This window comes from Camelina sativa, chromosome 6 (assembly GCF_030686135.1).
Source record: "Camelina sativa cultivar CO46 ecotype springtype chromosome 6, ASM3068613v1".
NCBI lineage: Eukaryota > Viridiplantae > Streptophyta > Magnoliopsida > Brassicales > Brassicaceae > Camelina > Camelina sativa.
In genome coordinates this window covers 15,923,080-15,937,206 of record NC_141885.1, presented here as the reverse complement: position 1 = coordinate 15,937,206, position 14,127 = coordinate 15,923,080, and the positions used below count along the sequence as shown (strand labels likewise).

Sequence of the window (14,127 nt, the reverse complement as noted above, 5' to 3'; positions counted from 1 at the left end):
TTTACAGTCATTAAATCCTTCGGTAAGGGATGAAGCAAATGTGCAGCCCTCCACAAATCCATTAAAAGCACAAGTATGGGGATTACAGACAAATCCGAAGATTAAGGTTTTTCTCTGGAAAGTCCTTAGTGGTGCATTACCGGTAGCGGATGCTTTGAGTGGAAGAGGTATGAGCAATGACAATTCCTGCCAAATCTGTGGAGGGGAAAAAGAAACGATAAATCATGTTCTGTTCACTTGTTCTTTATCTCGCCAGATTTGGGCGATATCGGAGATTCCTTCTCCGGAGCTAGGATTCCACAATGGATAAGTGTTTTCAAATATTCATTACTTCTTATTGAATATGAAGACTCCTACCTGGCCGGAGCAGTTAAGAAAAACTTTCCCCTGGGTGATGTGGAGAATTTAGAAGAATCAAAACTTGGTGGCTTTTGAAGGTAAAAGTTTTTCTCCACAAGATTTGATCACTAAAAGCCAGGAGGACTGGAAGGAATGGATTGAAGCTCAACAGGACTCAGAGGAGGAGGATGAAGAAGTAGTCAGTGAGGCAGGGGAATACCCACGAGGAAGTGAAGCGAGAATAACACCAAGGGAGATTGGGTGGAAAAGACCGGCTAGAAATTGGTTGAAATGTAATATAGGAATTTCTTGGTCGGCTAGAAACTGTAAGAAGTGCTACTCTTATTGATATGAAACATGTACAATATATATAGTGTTAAACATTAGGGTTTAGTAATAACTAATTACACAATAGTTCCTACGTCATATCTCTCTTCTATACGCCCCCTCAAGATGGAGGCAGTTTCTTGACTCCAATCTTGCAGTTTAGATCAACAAAATGAGCAGGAGGGAGAGGTTTCGTAAGAGCATCCGCAAGTTGATCGTCGCCGGAGATGTGAGCAACACGCAATGTCCCGGATTGAATGTTCTCCCTTACAAAGTGGTAATCAATGGCAACATGTTTCATCTTTGAGTGAAAGATAGGATTGGCGCAGAGGTACATAGCTCCCATATTGTCACAATATATAACTGGAGGAGTAGGCAGTGTGATTCCCATTTCAGTCAACAACGAGCAAATCCATTGTAACTCTGATGCGGTGTTCGCGACAGCCCGATACTCAGCTTCGGTAGAGAATCGTGAGACACTTCGCTGCTTCTTTGATGACCATGAGATAGGACTGCCCCCAAAATAGATGAGATACGCATTGGTGGATACATAATTTGTCTTGTCGCGACCCCAATCAGCATCGGAAAAGGCATGAACGGTGAGGGGAGCATCACGACGTAAGAAGATGCCAAGGTCACGCGTCCCAACAAGATAACGAAGAACTCTTTTCGCGGCTTGCCAATGCTCATTTGTCGGCTTGTTCATGAATTGTGAGAGACGATTAACCGGAAAAGCAATGTCAGGACGTGTGAAGGCTAAATATTGAAGGCTTCCCACAACCATCCTATACTTCGTGACATCCGCAAGAGGTGTACCATAGAGAATTGTGAGTTGCGAAGAGGCAGTCATCGGTGTGGGAACAGGATGTGCCTCAAGCATGTTCGTCTTGATGAGAAGATCAGTGATATACTTGCGTTGCATTAAGTGGAGACCGGTAGATGTTCTGGTTGCTTCAATACCAAGGAAGTAACTTAGTGGCCCGAGATCTTTAAGGGAAAAACGTCGAGCTAGGGATGCATGAAACGCTTGAACCAATGAAGGTGGACCTGCAAGGATAATATCATCCACATATACTAGCATGAAGAGAGAGTTATCCGCCAACGAGGTCTTAAACCCCGAGTCGACAAGAAACTTCCGGAGTTCCTGGTACCACGCTCGTGGAACCTGCTTCAAGCCGTATAAAGCTTTCCGCAGACGACACACATGATGGGGACGATCGCTGTCAACAAAACGTGAAGGCTGAGAGACGTATACCTCGTTGTCTAAGGTGCCTTGGAGGAAGGCGTTGTCGATGTCGACCTGTTGAATTGCCCAATTTTTGTGTATAGCGGTCTCGAGAACAAGACGGATAGTCGTGGTTTTGATGACAGGACTAAACGTTTCGGAGTAATCAGACTAGACGGATAGTCGTGGTTTTTGTTGATGAAACCCGCGAGCAACCAATCTGGCCTTGTACCTGTCTACGGAACCATCAGGCTTGTACTTTATGGTGAAAATCCACTTACATGTGATGACATTCTGGGAAGATTGAGGAGGCTCCAAGTCCCATGTGTGTTCACGTATCTGTGCATTTATTTCTTCCACCATTGCATTACGCCACCGTGGATCTTTCAAAGCTTGTACCACCGTCGTCGGGATAAGCGGATGAGAGGTAGCAGTGAGACTGAACTTTTGTTTAGGTTTGGTGATGTTATTTTTGGATCGGGTTTTCATAGGGTGGTTGTTTTGTGTTTGTTACCCGTGGCTGCGTCCGTACTGTCACAACAAACTCGAGTCTCGCTCCACTCCTTGTGTTTCTCGGGTATTCTCTAACGCAAATTGCGTACTTGTGCCTTGATGTCACAAATGGCCGGCTTTATACGTCTCGACACGTCCAATTCGTAGAGGCAAGTTTTCCATTTGCCACCCCGTCCTCTCCTACTCCCATGCCGGCACCAAGCTCCACACCACTCATACAATTCCCTAGTTCGTCTCCAGTTATGCCTCAACCCCCGTGCAATGTTCTTCACTCACCGACATCAACGTCAGCTCCGCTGTCACCATCTCCGGCTCCATCATCATCATCATCTTCAACTCCAATGTCACCAACAGCTTTGCCGTCACCACCTACGACACCATTGTCACCATCGTCGTCCCCATCGGTACCGCAGTCTTCTTCGTCGGTTGATATTGCTCATGAGACACGCACCAAACATGCTCATGACATGTCCAACAATGAAGCCCACCTAAGCCCAAGACCAACAACTTCCACCGATCACTCTTCCACCAGTCCAATATCCACAAGCCCAATACCAAGCCCATTATCACTTCCATCTCCTTCTACGCCTTCGACATCCACTTCTTCCTCACCAACTACATCACCAACTCCATCAATCACCGAAACCGTTTCACAACCCATCAATCCTTCTCCAACACCGCCACTGATCGACTACATTCTCGGCGGGCTTCGTGAGGATTATAAGCCTGTTATTGACCAGATCGATGGACGTGACTCTCCACCCTCTTTAACCGAGCTTCATGAGAAACTCATTAACTTTGAGTTGAAGCTCCAAATGCAAGTCTCTGTCTCATCCTCGATACCGATGACTGCCAATGCTGCGTTTCATAAGTCCTCTGGCAATCACAACTCTTCTCGCAACCAACACCGTTTCACTCCACGGGGACATTCCAATCACTCTCAAGGACGTGGATCACAAGGTCGGGGCTATCAAGGTCATTGTCAACTCTGTGGGGTGTTTGGCCACAGTGTGCGACGATGCTCTCAATTATCCTCCGGCGGCAACTACCAACCCTCCGGTGGAAATTATCAGTCCTCGTCCTCTCAGCCCATGCAGTGGCAGCCTCGTGCGAACGTTGCGACCATTCCTCCGTACAATCATGCGAACTGGGTGCTGGATTCAGGTGCTACCCATCACTTAACTTCTGATCTGTCTAATCTATCACTCCATCAACCATATACTGGTGGAGAAAAGGTGCAGATTGCTGATGGTTCTGGTCTCCAGATCACACATACGGGTTCCACCTTACTCCCTACACCACCTCGCTCTTTAGCTTTAAAAGATATCTTATATGTTCCGGATGTTTGCAAGAGTTTAATTTCGGTTTATCGTTTGTGTAATGATAACCAAGTCTCAGTGGCATTCTTTCCTGCTTGTTTTCAGGTGAAGGATCTGCGCACGGGGGTCAAGTTACTCCAAGGTCGAACTAGAAACGAATTGTATGAGTGGCCGATGCACCGCAACTCCATTGCTGCTTTCTCGGCTACACCATCTCCGAAAACCGATCTTAGCTCTTGGCATCTTCAACTTGGCATCCATCTTTTTCAGTTTATCGACAATTCTGGTGCCTTTCTTCCATTGCTTGATTTGTTCCCGGATTTGTTTGATGTGGCCCCAACTTGGTTTAGCATACGTAGAGGAGAGAATCTGCCAAATCTGAGCAGAGGTGTCCACTTTGGATAAGATCGGCTGAACATCAATGGAGATGGCACCCAAGAGACTAGAGTAGAGAAGCTGATCTTGTTGCTGCCAAAGAACATATTTCGGATTCTCTTTGGAGACGTCATTGACTTGAATGGTGGGATACGGCGGAGCGACGGTGCTATCAAGATAGCTGGCAAGCCCATAACCAGCTAACAGAGCACGAACTTGACGATCCCACATCAAAAAGTTCGAGGCCGTGAGTTTAGTCACGTTCGACATATTGACATTGTGGAGTTGAGAGGAAGCCGAGATGTCAATGATGTCATTTTGAGAAGCAGCCATGGTGAGAAAACGTGGTAAGGAAGAAATAGAGGAACAAAGGAGAAGAATAGGAGAAAGAAAAGAGCAGACGGCGGGAATTGTTTTTTTTTTTATTTTTTTTTATTTAGGTCTTTGGATCTTGCCGCTCTGCTACCATGTAAGAAGTGCTACTCTTATTGATATGAAACATGTACAATATATATAGTGTTAAACATTAGGGTTTAGTAATAACTAATTACACAATAGTCCCTAAGTCATATCTCTCTTCTAAAGAAACAAGCTACTAGGACCATGAAGGCACTGTGTTGTTGCATAGCAGAAGAGCTATGGCTTTTGTTAATGATAAACAAGAAGCTCATTTCAAAGGGCTCTTGTGGGCTATGGAAAGCATGATAAGCCACAAATTAGAGAATGTGGTTTTTGAATTGCAGGATCAGGTTCTAGTCAAGGTGACTACAAAACCTGCATTGTGGCCATCATTTCAATACCAATCGAATGAGGTAAGTCGATTGAGGAGGGGTTTTAAAAATACTAAATTCTTTTTGGAAAACTCATCTTCAAACAGAGAGGCTGTTATGATAGCGCAAAATATCACATAAGACTGTCGAGTGCAATCGTATGTGGCGATGGAGTATCCTCAGTGGTTACAAAATTTATTTACCACAGATAAGAGATTGTCCTCTGATTGAATTTAAGTTTTTATGGTTAGAGTAATGTAGCCATTTTTTTGTATAGGTTTGCACTAATGTATCAGTGGGACTTGTAAAAAGTAAAGGGAAACCATGTGAAAAGGGCTGGGTGTATGACCTTTTGAAAGTGTGTCTGTGTTTTTTTGTAAAGAAGGAAGTTTCAAAACTTCCAATATCAATATAATACCAATTGACAAAAAAAAAATCTTGATTCTCAATAACGTTTCTTGGAAAAAGTAGAAACATTGTTTAATGCCACACGCTGCAATTTACAATGAGCTAATGGAAGGAAACATTTGTGTGTGTTCGAGTGGTGTCGACGCGCTTTACTGACACGCATTAACGGGACTGACTCGCTTTGCAAGTTATACATCGTACGCAGTGAGAAACATCTTTACAGGTGTGCGTAACTGTGTACTTCAACGTTCAATCACATCACATGAGAATCTTAATAAGATAGAACCGCCTCAGGTCGGTCTGAGGCTATAATAAAGGACTCACTTCTTCCAGATGGGCCATATTTTGGCCCATTAAAGCCCGTCTTTCTTATAAACCCTCCACATTAAACGACTAACCCAAAACCAACCAAGTTAAACCAAAAACCGAACAGAGCCACAAAAATCAAAATCAAAATCAAACAGAACAGTTTGGAAATAGTTTTATGCATCACATTGAGATATTCAGATAGATTCACATGTTTCTTTAACACCAGACACAGAAACAAAATATATAAACAAATACAAAAAAGATAGGAAGCAGTTTAAAAATGGAAAAACATAAACACGAACCAACCGGGTCCGGGGGAAATTACGAATTAACCGGTGTAAATGTGGAGACGAATGGCGATGGTAAAGATGGTGATGAGACCGAAGAAAATGATGGTGTGGACGAGAATGGACGCACCACTAGTCTGCATATTCCCGAATTCGACGACACGACCTCTCGCCGGAATCTGAAAGAGAAGTCCCGGTGTCAGAAGCACGAACAGTATCACAGCGATCACTACAGGTCCCCAATCCGCCATACTTTTCTCCCACTAGAGAGACAGAGAGAGAAATCTATGTATCAGAGAAAGTTATAAGAGAGAAAATGGTTTTGAGAGTTTTAGGTTGGTTTTTTTTTTTTTTTTGAAGAAACCAAAAACTTCCTCGTGCGGTGTGTAAAAAAAAGAAACGGCCGGTGGCGATGTCACGTGCGGAGACGTTGTTATCGATGGATGTGACACGTGAGTCCGTGCGTGACTAATGTGACAGTTAATGTGTCGCCGGTTAAAATTGAAATGGGCTCACTTAGGATCTAATTCAGTTTAGTCTTCTCAAATCAGGCCCAATCATACATTTTTTTGTTGCTTGTTGCCAACTGCCAAGATGGATAACTCTTTTTCAATATCCTCCAATCCACTTTGCAGTCTTGCACCGAGTCACTGACCTATCACCTATACTTCTCTCCTGTTCGGGAAACTGTAAACGAGAGAGATAAATTTTATTTTGAAAATTGGTTAAAAGACAAACTTAAAAGCTTTACGACCATATCAATATGATAACAAATTAACAATGTGTACTGTTTACACGACCAAATCTAGTTGATTGCTATGAGCAGTTCACACTACTGGGCAAGCTGCTTGGTGGTGACTGGTGAGCTTATTGGCGATTTTTTTCAGTTTCAGTCCCTTGTTTCTTTCTTCTTGTTATCTTTATCTTTTTGGCTTCACTTTTCACTCTCTTGTAGTACAGGAATCATAAGACCATAAGAGCAAAGAAATGTAGTTGTTCCTTCAACATCTTCTAATGTCACAAAATAAAAATACCACCATCTAGCAAATAGGTGCTGAGAATTTAAAAGCACTAAACATTTTTTTGGGTATGGAAAAGCACAAACAATATTTTTTTTGGGTATGAAAAACAAAAGCACTAAATATTTGTAGTTGTTTTAAACTCCCAAGTTTTTTTGTTTTTTTAAATTTTTGATAAAGGGTTTCCCAAATTATTTATTTTCCTTAATGGAAGATAAGTGGGACACATTAGACAAAAGTACCTAGCATAATGATGACTCTTTATTGGTAAAACATACTGTATTCAAAACTTTAAACTACATTCTCATTCTCTCAAGACTCTCGGTGCAGAGAATTTATACAATACAGTCCTAAATTAGCTTTTCACATCAGATCATTCCATTATACAAATTAGTATAGATTGATTGTAGCTGGATCCAAAATAGATAAATAAAAGTTATAATATATACATTTGTCAGGATCTCACAACTAGTAAACTATTTACAACTCTAGGAATCCACTTGTAAAACATCTATAAGAAAACAACATCAAACCCTGTGGTTTTCTCAAAGCCATGTCTTCACGTGCATATGTATTTCCAAAGTTTAGCTACAAATAATAAAATCAGCCTATATTTCGGAATTTCATTGACCGAGTAAATCTAAAAATCTCGAGTTTTAAGTTATATTTTTGCAGTGAGAACAGAATCTTCTTTTACAAATCGAGCCCACCTAAAATCAAAGCCAGTAGTAGTGGCAACAAATATAAAAAGCAGTAACTATACACCATAGCTTTTCTTGCTTCTTGCTCTCTACACTTCACATTTACCCAAAACCTTTATAATTCTTTTGTTTTTTTCCTTTCACTTTTCTCTTTTTTTTTTTTTTTTTTCAAAGAGACAAGACAATTATCTCCACCACTGTCTTTTATGTTCTTTCAAGAAACCAATCTTTAAGGCAAAACAAAACCACAGAATCAAATCCTTCACAAAAGAAAAGCCTAAACGCATTCATGAAATGAAACCATCATCAGTTTCAAGATTTTCTTTAACTTTCTCACACTTACTCACACTCTATTGTCTTCTCATACCAACCCAAGGATCTCATCAATGGGAATCACCAATCAAAACCGTCGTCGTTCTAGTATTAGAGAACCGATCTTTCGACCACCTCTTGGGATGGATGAAGAAATCAGTTAACCCGACGATAAACGGTGTAACGGGTCAAGAATGCAACCCGGTTCCAAACTCTACAAAAACCATATGTTTCTCTAGTGACGCTGAGTTTGTGGATCCGGATCCGGGTCATTCGTTCGAAGCTGTTGAGCAACAGGTTTTCGGATCCGGGTCCGGGTCGGGTCAGATCCCTTCGATGATGGGTTTCGTCGAGCAAGCGCTCTCCATGCCGGGGAACTTGTCGGAGACTGTGATGAAAGGCTTTAAGCCTGAATCTGTACCGGTTTACGCTGAGCTGGTTAAAGAATTTGCGGTGTTTGACCGTTGGTTTTCTTCGATTCCTGGTCCGACTCAACCGAACCGGTTATTTGTTTATTCGGCTACATCACATGGTTCAACAAGTCATGTCAAGAAACAACTTGCTCAAGGGTACATTATCAAACTCTTTCTTCAAATAGCTTAGTAATAGAATTAGTATAATAATTTTTTCTAATTTTGGACTTAAAGAATAATAATTGTTTTACCAAAAGTAGCATAAATTACCATTTTTCTCATTATTGTAACCAATTTAATTTGATTTTCAGGTATCCACAAAAGACTATATTCGATTCGCTACATAGCAACGACATTGACTTCGGAATATACTTTCAGAATATTCCGACCACGTTATTCTACCGTAATCTCCGACAGCTAAAATACATTTTCAATTTGCATCAGTACGATTTGAAATTCAAGAGAGACGCAGCGAACGGAAAGTTACCGAGCTTAACCGTAATCGAACCGAGGTATTTCGATCTCAAGGGTTTACCGGCCAACGATGATCACCCGTCGCATGACGTGGCTAATGGTCAAAAACTGGTTAAGGAAGTGTACGAGTCACTTAGGTCGAGTCCACAGTGGAACCAGACGCTCCTAGTCATAACTTATGATGAGCATGGTGGGTTTTATGATCATGTCAAGACTCCTTATGTCGGTATACCAAACCCGGATGGTAATACTGGACCGGCTCCTGGTTTCTTTAAATTCGACCGGTTAGGTGTTCGGGTTCCTACTATTATGGTTTCGCCTTGGATTAAAAAAGGAACCGGTTAGTTCTCTTTCTCTTTTTAGTTTTTCTTTTCTCTATGATAATTTTAAAAATTTGTTAGTGTGCATTGCTTTTTTTAGTATAACTCTTTCGGTCAAGATTATTATCACTATTAATAGTGATAAATTACGGTTTTTAACATGATTTATTGATATAGAAATAGATTTGAAACTTTTAACAAAGGGGGAAAAAGATTATACTAACGTTTATAGGAAGTAATTTATGTCTATTGCATGTATGTGTAACCGTTAATGTTATTTACTTATATGAAATTTTATATTTTTAACATTCAAGTTTTTTCTCACATAAGAATTAAAGCCATAAGTTAAGTTGAGAAAACTATTTATTTCTCAAACCCGAAAAAAGAAAGTCATTTGTTTTTCATGTGTTTCCATTTTCTACTATTGTTTCTGACAAACTTTTAAACATTTGTTACAAAATTTAAGTCTGCAAAAAACCAAATCACATGGATAGGATTTGTGACAACTATAAGATTGATCCATTAATTGTGGTGGAGAAAAACAATTGAAAAATGTTTAGTTATTATAATATGTCGGCGTCGTCGCGTGACTCATGTTTTCAACCATCATCTGACCCCATTTAATTAATTTATTTTTACTATATAGTTTAATAACAATCTTATATGATTTTGTGTTTTTTGATTGAAGTGGTGAGTGAAGCAAAAGGACCAACAGAGAGCTCAGAGTACGAACATTCATCAATACCAGCGACCATCAAGAAACTATTCAACCTCTCTTCCAATTTCTTAACACACAGAGATGCTTGGGCTGGTACTTTCGAAGACGTTGTTTCTCACTTAACCTCTCCTCGAACCGATTGCCCCATGACTCTACCTGACGTTGCACCCATAAGAACCACTGAGCCTAAAGAGGACGCATCGCTTTCTGAGTTTCAAGGTGAAGTGGTTCAGCTTGCAGCGGTTCTCAACGGTGACCACTTCCTCAGTAGCTTCCGTGACGAAGTTGGAAAGAAGATGACTGTGAAACAAGCTCACGAATACGTCAAAGGAGCTACGTCACGTTTCATTAGAGCTAGTAAAGAGGCAATGAAGCTTGGTGCTGATAAATCTGCCATTGTCGATATGCGATCTTCTCTTACTACACAAACACCCAACTTGTAGAGGGGGTTATTGATTATATGATTTTAATGGATTTGGAAATCCAAACAAAAATAATGTGTTATTCAATCATTGATTTTAAAATACTTAACAAAATTATGTGTTATTAGTTCTATGATTTACAAATACTTATTAAAATCCTATGTTATTCATTTAATGATTTGTTTTTGGATTTCAAAATCCACATTATGTTTTAAATAGATTTGAATGGATTTGATAGTGTAAAATAGAATGATTCAAATCCAAAGATAAAACATGTTATTTCAAAATCCATGTATTTTGATTTTTAGAATTTACAATTCCATTTGGATTTAGAAATCATCTCTCCTAACACTCCGGTAAAATGATTAAAAAAATATTGGTGTGATTTGATGTTTGGAAACTGGAATTAAAGAACAAAGTAATATACCAAATTTAATGTTAAGTGTCATTATATTATAATCAGCTACATCGCTGTCCACCTTATCCACTTGTACCTCAATCCCTTTGGCAAAAAAACCCATTTGATCCAAAAAAAAAAAAATCAAAAATCAAAAATCCAAAACCGACCAATGGACACCAACAACAACAACCACCAACCACCTCCCTCCGCCGTCACCGGAATCCCTCCGCCTCCTCCACCACCTGGAACCACCATCTCCGCCGCCGGAGGAGGAGCCTCGTACCATCACCTCCTCCAACAACAACAACAACAGCTCCAATTGTTCTGGACATACCAACGTCAAGAGATCGAACAAGTGAACGATTTCAAAAACCATCAGCTCCCACTCGCTCGGATCAAGAAGATTATGAAAGCCGACGAAGATGTTCGTATGATCTCCGCGGAAGCACCGATCCTATTCGCCAAAGCTTGTGAGCTATTCATCCTCGAGCTCACCATCAGATCTTGGCTTCACGCTGAGGAGAACAAACGCCGTACGCTTCAGAAGAACGATATCGCCGCTGCGATTACAAGGACCGATATATTCGATTTCCTTGTTGATATTGTTCCTAGAGATGAGATTAAGGACGAGGCCGCCGTGCTCGGTGGTGGGATGGTCGCTCCTCCCACGGCGAGTGGCGTGCCTTACTATTACCCGCCGATGGGACAGCCAGCTGGTCCTGGAGGGATGATGATTGGGAGACCTGCTATGGATCCGAGTGGTGTTTATGTTCAGCCTCCGTCTCAGGCGTGGCAGAGCGTTTGGCAGACGTCGGCGGGGACTGGTGATGATGTCTCTTACGGCAGTGGTGGAAGCACTGGTCAGGGGAATCTCGACGGCCAAGGGTGAGTTTCATTTTTTATGTGCAATGTAGTTACATTGATGATCACTTAGGGTTTTAGGCTATTATCATGTCACCATTTGCAATCTTTAGTCTAAGATTTGAATCATTGATTGTGAAACTAAGCTCATGAGTATGTCAAGGAAGCCATTTTTAGGTTCATTAGGGTTTTAGGATTTGGAATGATAGCAATCTTCAAATGTACTGATGTATATTATAGTCTCTTGCTCTTCTGCTGGAATTTGAATGGATCAATGAAGTATCACTCCTTAATGTATCTTTCAATGTCTTTGTATTATGTTTGCAGTTAGAAGCTCAGAGTATATCAGATGATGTGAGATTACCCTGCTGCTTGAAGACAGCAGATGTTATTAGTCGACCTTGCCTTGAATTTTGGATGTGTCTAATCGATTATGCCTGAATTCGATTTAAAAGGCTTTACATTTTAAAATAGAGTAAAAAAAACTCTTATTTCTCTCTGTTAACTTATATGTTATTGCAGCAAAATAATCACTCCTAACTATATATCTAATGTGCAGTTTCTAATTCTCGTATTTTGCTCCTCTTTCACCTCTTCTTGGGATGAACATATCTGACAAAATGCAGTCTTGTAACTTATAAGGTTCTTTTCAGAGGTTTCAGTGCTTCTAAAGCTCAAGCAAACTCAGTCTGAAGCAATGTAATTTTTCCAGTTTGGTTCTGTGTAAATGTGTTTCTGTATATGAACTCGTGACATAGTAATATGGAACTAGCAGCGAAGAATATATGTTATTTTAGTTGATGATTAAATGAAAGAAACAGCTTATTATATAGCATGTTACAGTAACATAAGTTTTTTTTTTGTTTCTCAAGATTTTTGTTTTCTAGGCTCTTAACCCTTTGACAGGTATTGATCTTTCTCTAACTGTAACTTCCGCATTCTTGAGGCACCTTTGGATATCGCTGTCTGTCAGAACAATAGTCATAATCCAGGTACATCTTCCTTGCGTTTATGTACAGTTTCTTCTCTTTAGAGCTTAGCTGTTTGCGATTCCACCAGAATGAAGGATCAGTGCATTTATCTATTCCCATGAAGTCAGTTTTACACCCTTCAATCTTTGATGCCTGGAACTTAGCAACGTAAGTCATCTGCTTTGGGTCAATAACCGATCCGTTTTTTACACTTCCCATTAGGAACATTGTCTGCACCGATGGGTAGTAAACATTTGGATTCTTCCTGTATACCCTGATTGGTGTATCGTCGACATAAAACCTGAAAATGTGGAAATGCTTTTTCTTTGTTACTGATGTCAATCAATGGATTAGGGGATGATCTGACAAAAGTGTTATAGGATACAGATACTCACACAAGTTGATTTGGGTTCCAAAGTAAACTGTAGGAATGGTAATCTTTGGTTGGATCAAACCAGAGACGGAACCTTTGATCCTTTCCTCCTACACCGTACAGATACATATTCGTATTCAGCAAATACGGTGACCCATTCCTTCCCAATATCTGGAAACAGAGCTCGTCATGGCGGCTTGAACGAGAGATTAACTGCCATATAGCAGTAAACATATTTCAAGAAGCTATTCAGGTACGTAATCTCATCATCTTTATTTCAGACAAACAAAGGTTAATGTGATTCACGTACGTAGAAGGAAGTAATGACTCCCGTAGACTTGGTTTGGGGTGCTTTGATTCTTACGTTGAAGTATCCTGATCCGTATATTAATTGGGATTCAAACCCGGATCCTGAAAGGAACATGAGAACAATCATCATCATCGTCTTGACACACAGGTTCATCACACATAGAGACAAAGAAAGAAAGAGATATAACAGAAACCAGAGTTATGATCGAGGGTGAGGTGGAGTTCAGAGGTTTTATTAATAACCAAAGCTTGATGTCCCCATGTCAGGTAGTAGTTGTTTGCCCATGTCACGAACCCGCCACCAGTCTCTTCACCTCGAGCTGTGGCTAAAACCACCAGAACCATCATCAGTAGAATCTTCTGATTAGATCCTCTCATCTTGATCTCTCTCTCTCTCTCTAACTTTACTTAATCACACTAGAACACGACACTCTTGGGCTATGTTATATAGGCATAGAGCAGCCACGTACGTTACGTTCTTGTTTTTTTTCCTCTAACCAAAGTAGTCTTTATCCATTGCATCATCATATAATCCCATTGAATTAATTATATGCTTTTTAATAAATTTTGAGTTTAGCTAAGAAAGCTTCCTATACAAAGTAAAAACTTTTGGATTGGGGAACGTATTTGATGCCAAAAAAAAAGAAAGGATAAGGGTGTGTATTCAATCCTATATCTCAAGTGATATGAGTTTTAGTGATATTTTTAATGTAATTTTCCATTTAACTAAGAAAAATTAAATTTTTGATTGAAATCACTTACATTCGGTTTTAATGGTCATGCTGGTTATATAAATGATGTGTTTGAAATCCTAATTACTAATTGTCACTAATCAAATTTAAATTCCATTTTCCATTTCATTCATATTTCTTTTTAATAATATATAAAACTTTTTACTGCATTTTCTTTTTTTTCTTTCTTTCTTTTTGGCCTTCGTTCTAATCCGTTTATCACGAGAAATC

The 14,127-nt window shown here is 40.1% G+C and overlaps 4 protein-coding genes across 5 annotated transcripts; 2 read left to right on the top strand and 2 right to left on the bottom strand.

Annotated features, from left to right (window-relative positions):
• Nucleotides 1–5,745: 5,745 nt before the first annotated feature.
• On the bottom strand, nucleotides 5,746–6,239 carry LOC104791080 (uncharacterized). The gene has a single exon (XM_010516881.3). It carries the CDS (start codon nucleotides 6,121–6,123, stop codon nucleotides 5,914–5,916), a length of 210 nt encoding a protein of 69 aa, XP_010515183.1. The 5' UTR covers nucleotides 6,124–6,239; the 3' UTR covers nucleotides 5,746–5,913.
• A 1,335-nt stretch (nucleotides 6,240–7,574) lies between these two features.
• LOC104791079 (non-specific phospholipase C6) lies at nucleotides 7,575–10,365 on the top strand. The gene is made up of 3 exons (XM_010516880.3): nucleotides 7,575–8,473; nucleotides 8,629–9,131; nucleotides 9,800–10,365. Exons 1-3 carry the CDS (start codon nucleotides 7,887–7,889, stop codon nucleotides 10,270–10,272), a joined length of 1,563 nt encoding a protein of 520 aa, XP_010515182.2. The 5' UTR covers nucleotides 7,575–7,886; the 3' UTR covers nucleotides 10,273–10,365.
• A 331-nt stretch (nucleotides 10,366–10,696) lies between these two features.
• On the top strand, nucleotides 10,697–12,078 carry LOC104791077 (nuclear transcription factor Y subunit C-1). 2 transcript variants are annotated; one of them, XM_010516878.3, is made up of 2 exons: nucleotides 10,697–11,536; nucleotides 11,840–12,078. In XM_010516878.3, the coding sequence occupies exons 1-2, from the start codon at nucleotides 10,821–10,823 to the stop codon at nucleotides 11,841–11,843; spliced, it is 720 nt and encodes a 239-aa protein (XP_010515180.2). In that variant the 5' UTR covers nucleotides 10,697–10,820; the 3' UTR covers nucleotides 11,844–12,078. The 2 variants fall into 2 exon arrangements, with proteins under 2 accessions (XP_010515180.2, XP_010515181.2); XM_010516879.3 differs by lacking the exon at nucleotides 11,840–12,078 and having other exon boundaries at nucleotides 10,742–11,540.
• A 203-nt stretch (nucleotides 12,079–12,281) lies between these two features.
• Nucleotides 12,282–13,807, bottom strand: LOC104791076 (putative xyloglucan endotransglucosylase/hydrolase protein 11). The gene is made up of 4 exons (XM_087453121.1): nucleotides 13,360–13,807; nucleotides 13,167–13,267; nucleotides 12,879–13,069; nucleotides 12,282–12,784 (listed from the first exon to the last, which is right to left on the bottom strand). The coding sequence occupies exons 1-4, from the start codon at nucleotides 13,541–13,543 to the stop codon at nucleotides 12,433–12,435; spliced, it is 828 nt and encodes a 275-aa protein (XP_087309247.1). The 5' UTR covers nucleotides 13,544–13,807; the 3' UTR covers nucleotides 12,282–12,432.
• Between the last annotated feature and the right edge of the window lie 320 nt (nucleotides 13,808–14,127).

Bases quoted from the DNA above. Each gene is read 5' to 3' on its own strand.
- LOC104791080 (XM_010516881.3), bottom strand. From the start codon at position 6,123: ATGGCGGATTGGGGACCTGTAGTGATCGCTGTGATACTGTTCGTGCTT.
- LOC104791079 (XM_010516880.3), top strand. From the start codon at position 7,887: ATGAAACCATCATCAGTTTCAAGATTTTCTTTAACTTTCTCACACTTA. The intron at 8,474-8,628 runs GTACATTATCAA...TTTGATTTTCAG, and splicing joins AAGAAACAACTTGCTCAAGG to GTATCCACAAAAGACTATAT. The intron at 9,132-9,799 runs GTTAGTTCTCTT...TTTTGATTGAAG, and splicing joins TTGGATTAAAAAAGGAACCG to TGGTGAGTGAAGCAAAAGGA.
- LOC104791077 (XM_010516878.3), top strand. From the start codon at position 10,821: ATGGACACCAACAACAACAACCACCAACCACCTCCCTCCGCCGTCACC.
- LOC104791076 (XM_087453121.1), bottom strand. From the start codon at position 13,543: ATGAGAGGATCTAATCAGAAGATTCTACTGATGATGGTTCTGGTGGTT. The intron at 13,268-13,359 runs GTTTCTGTTATA...TGTTCCTTTCAG, and splicing joins CACCCTCGATCATAACTCTG to GATCCGGGTTTGAATCCCAA. The intron at 12,785-12,878 runs GTGAGTATCTGT...CCACATTTTCAG, and splicing joins TGGAACCCAAATCAACTTGT to GTTTTATGTCGACGATACAC.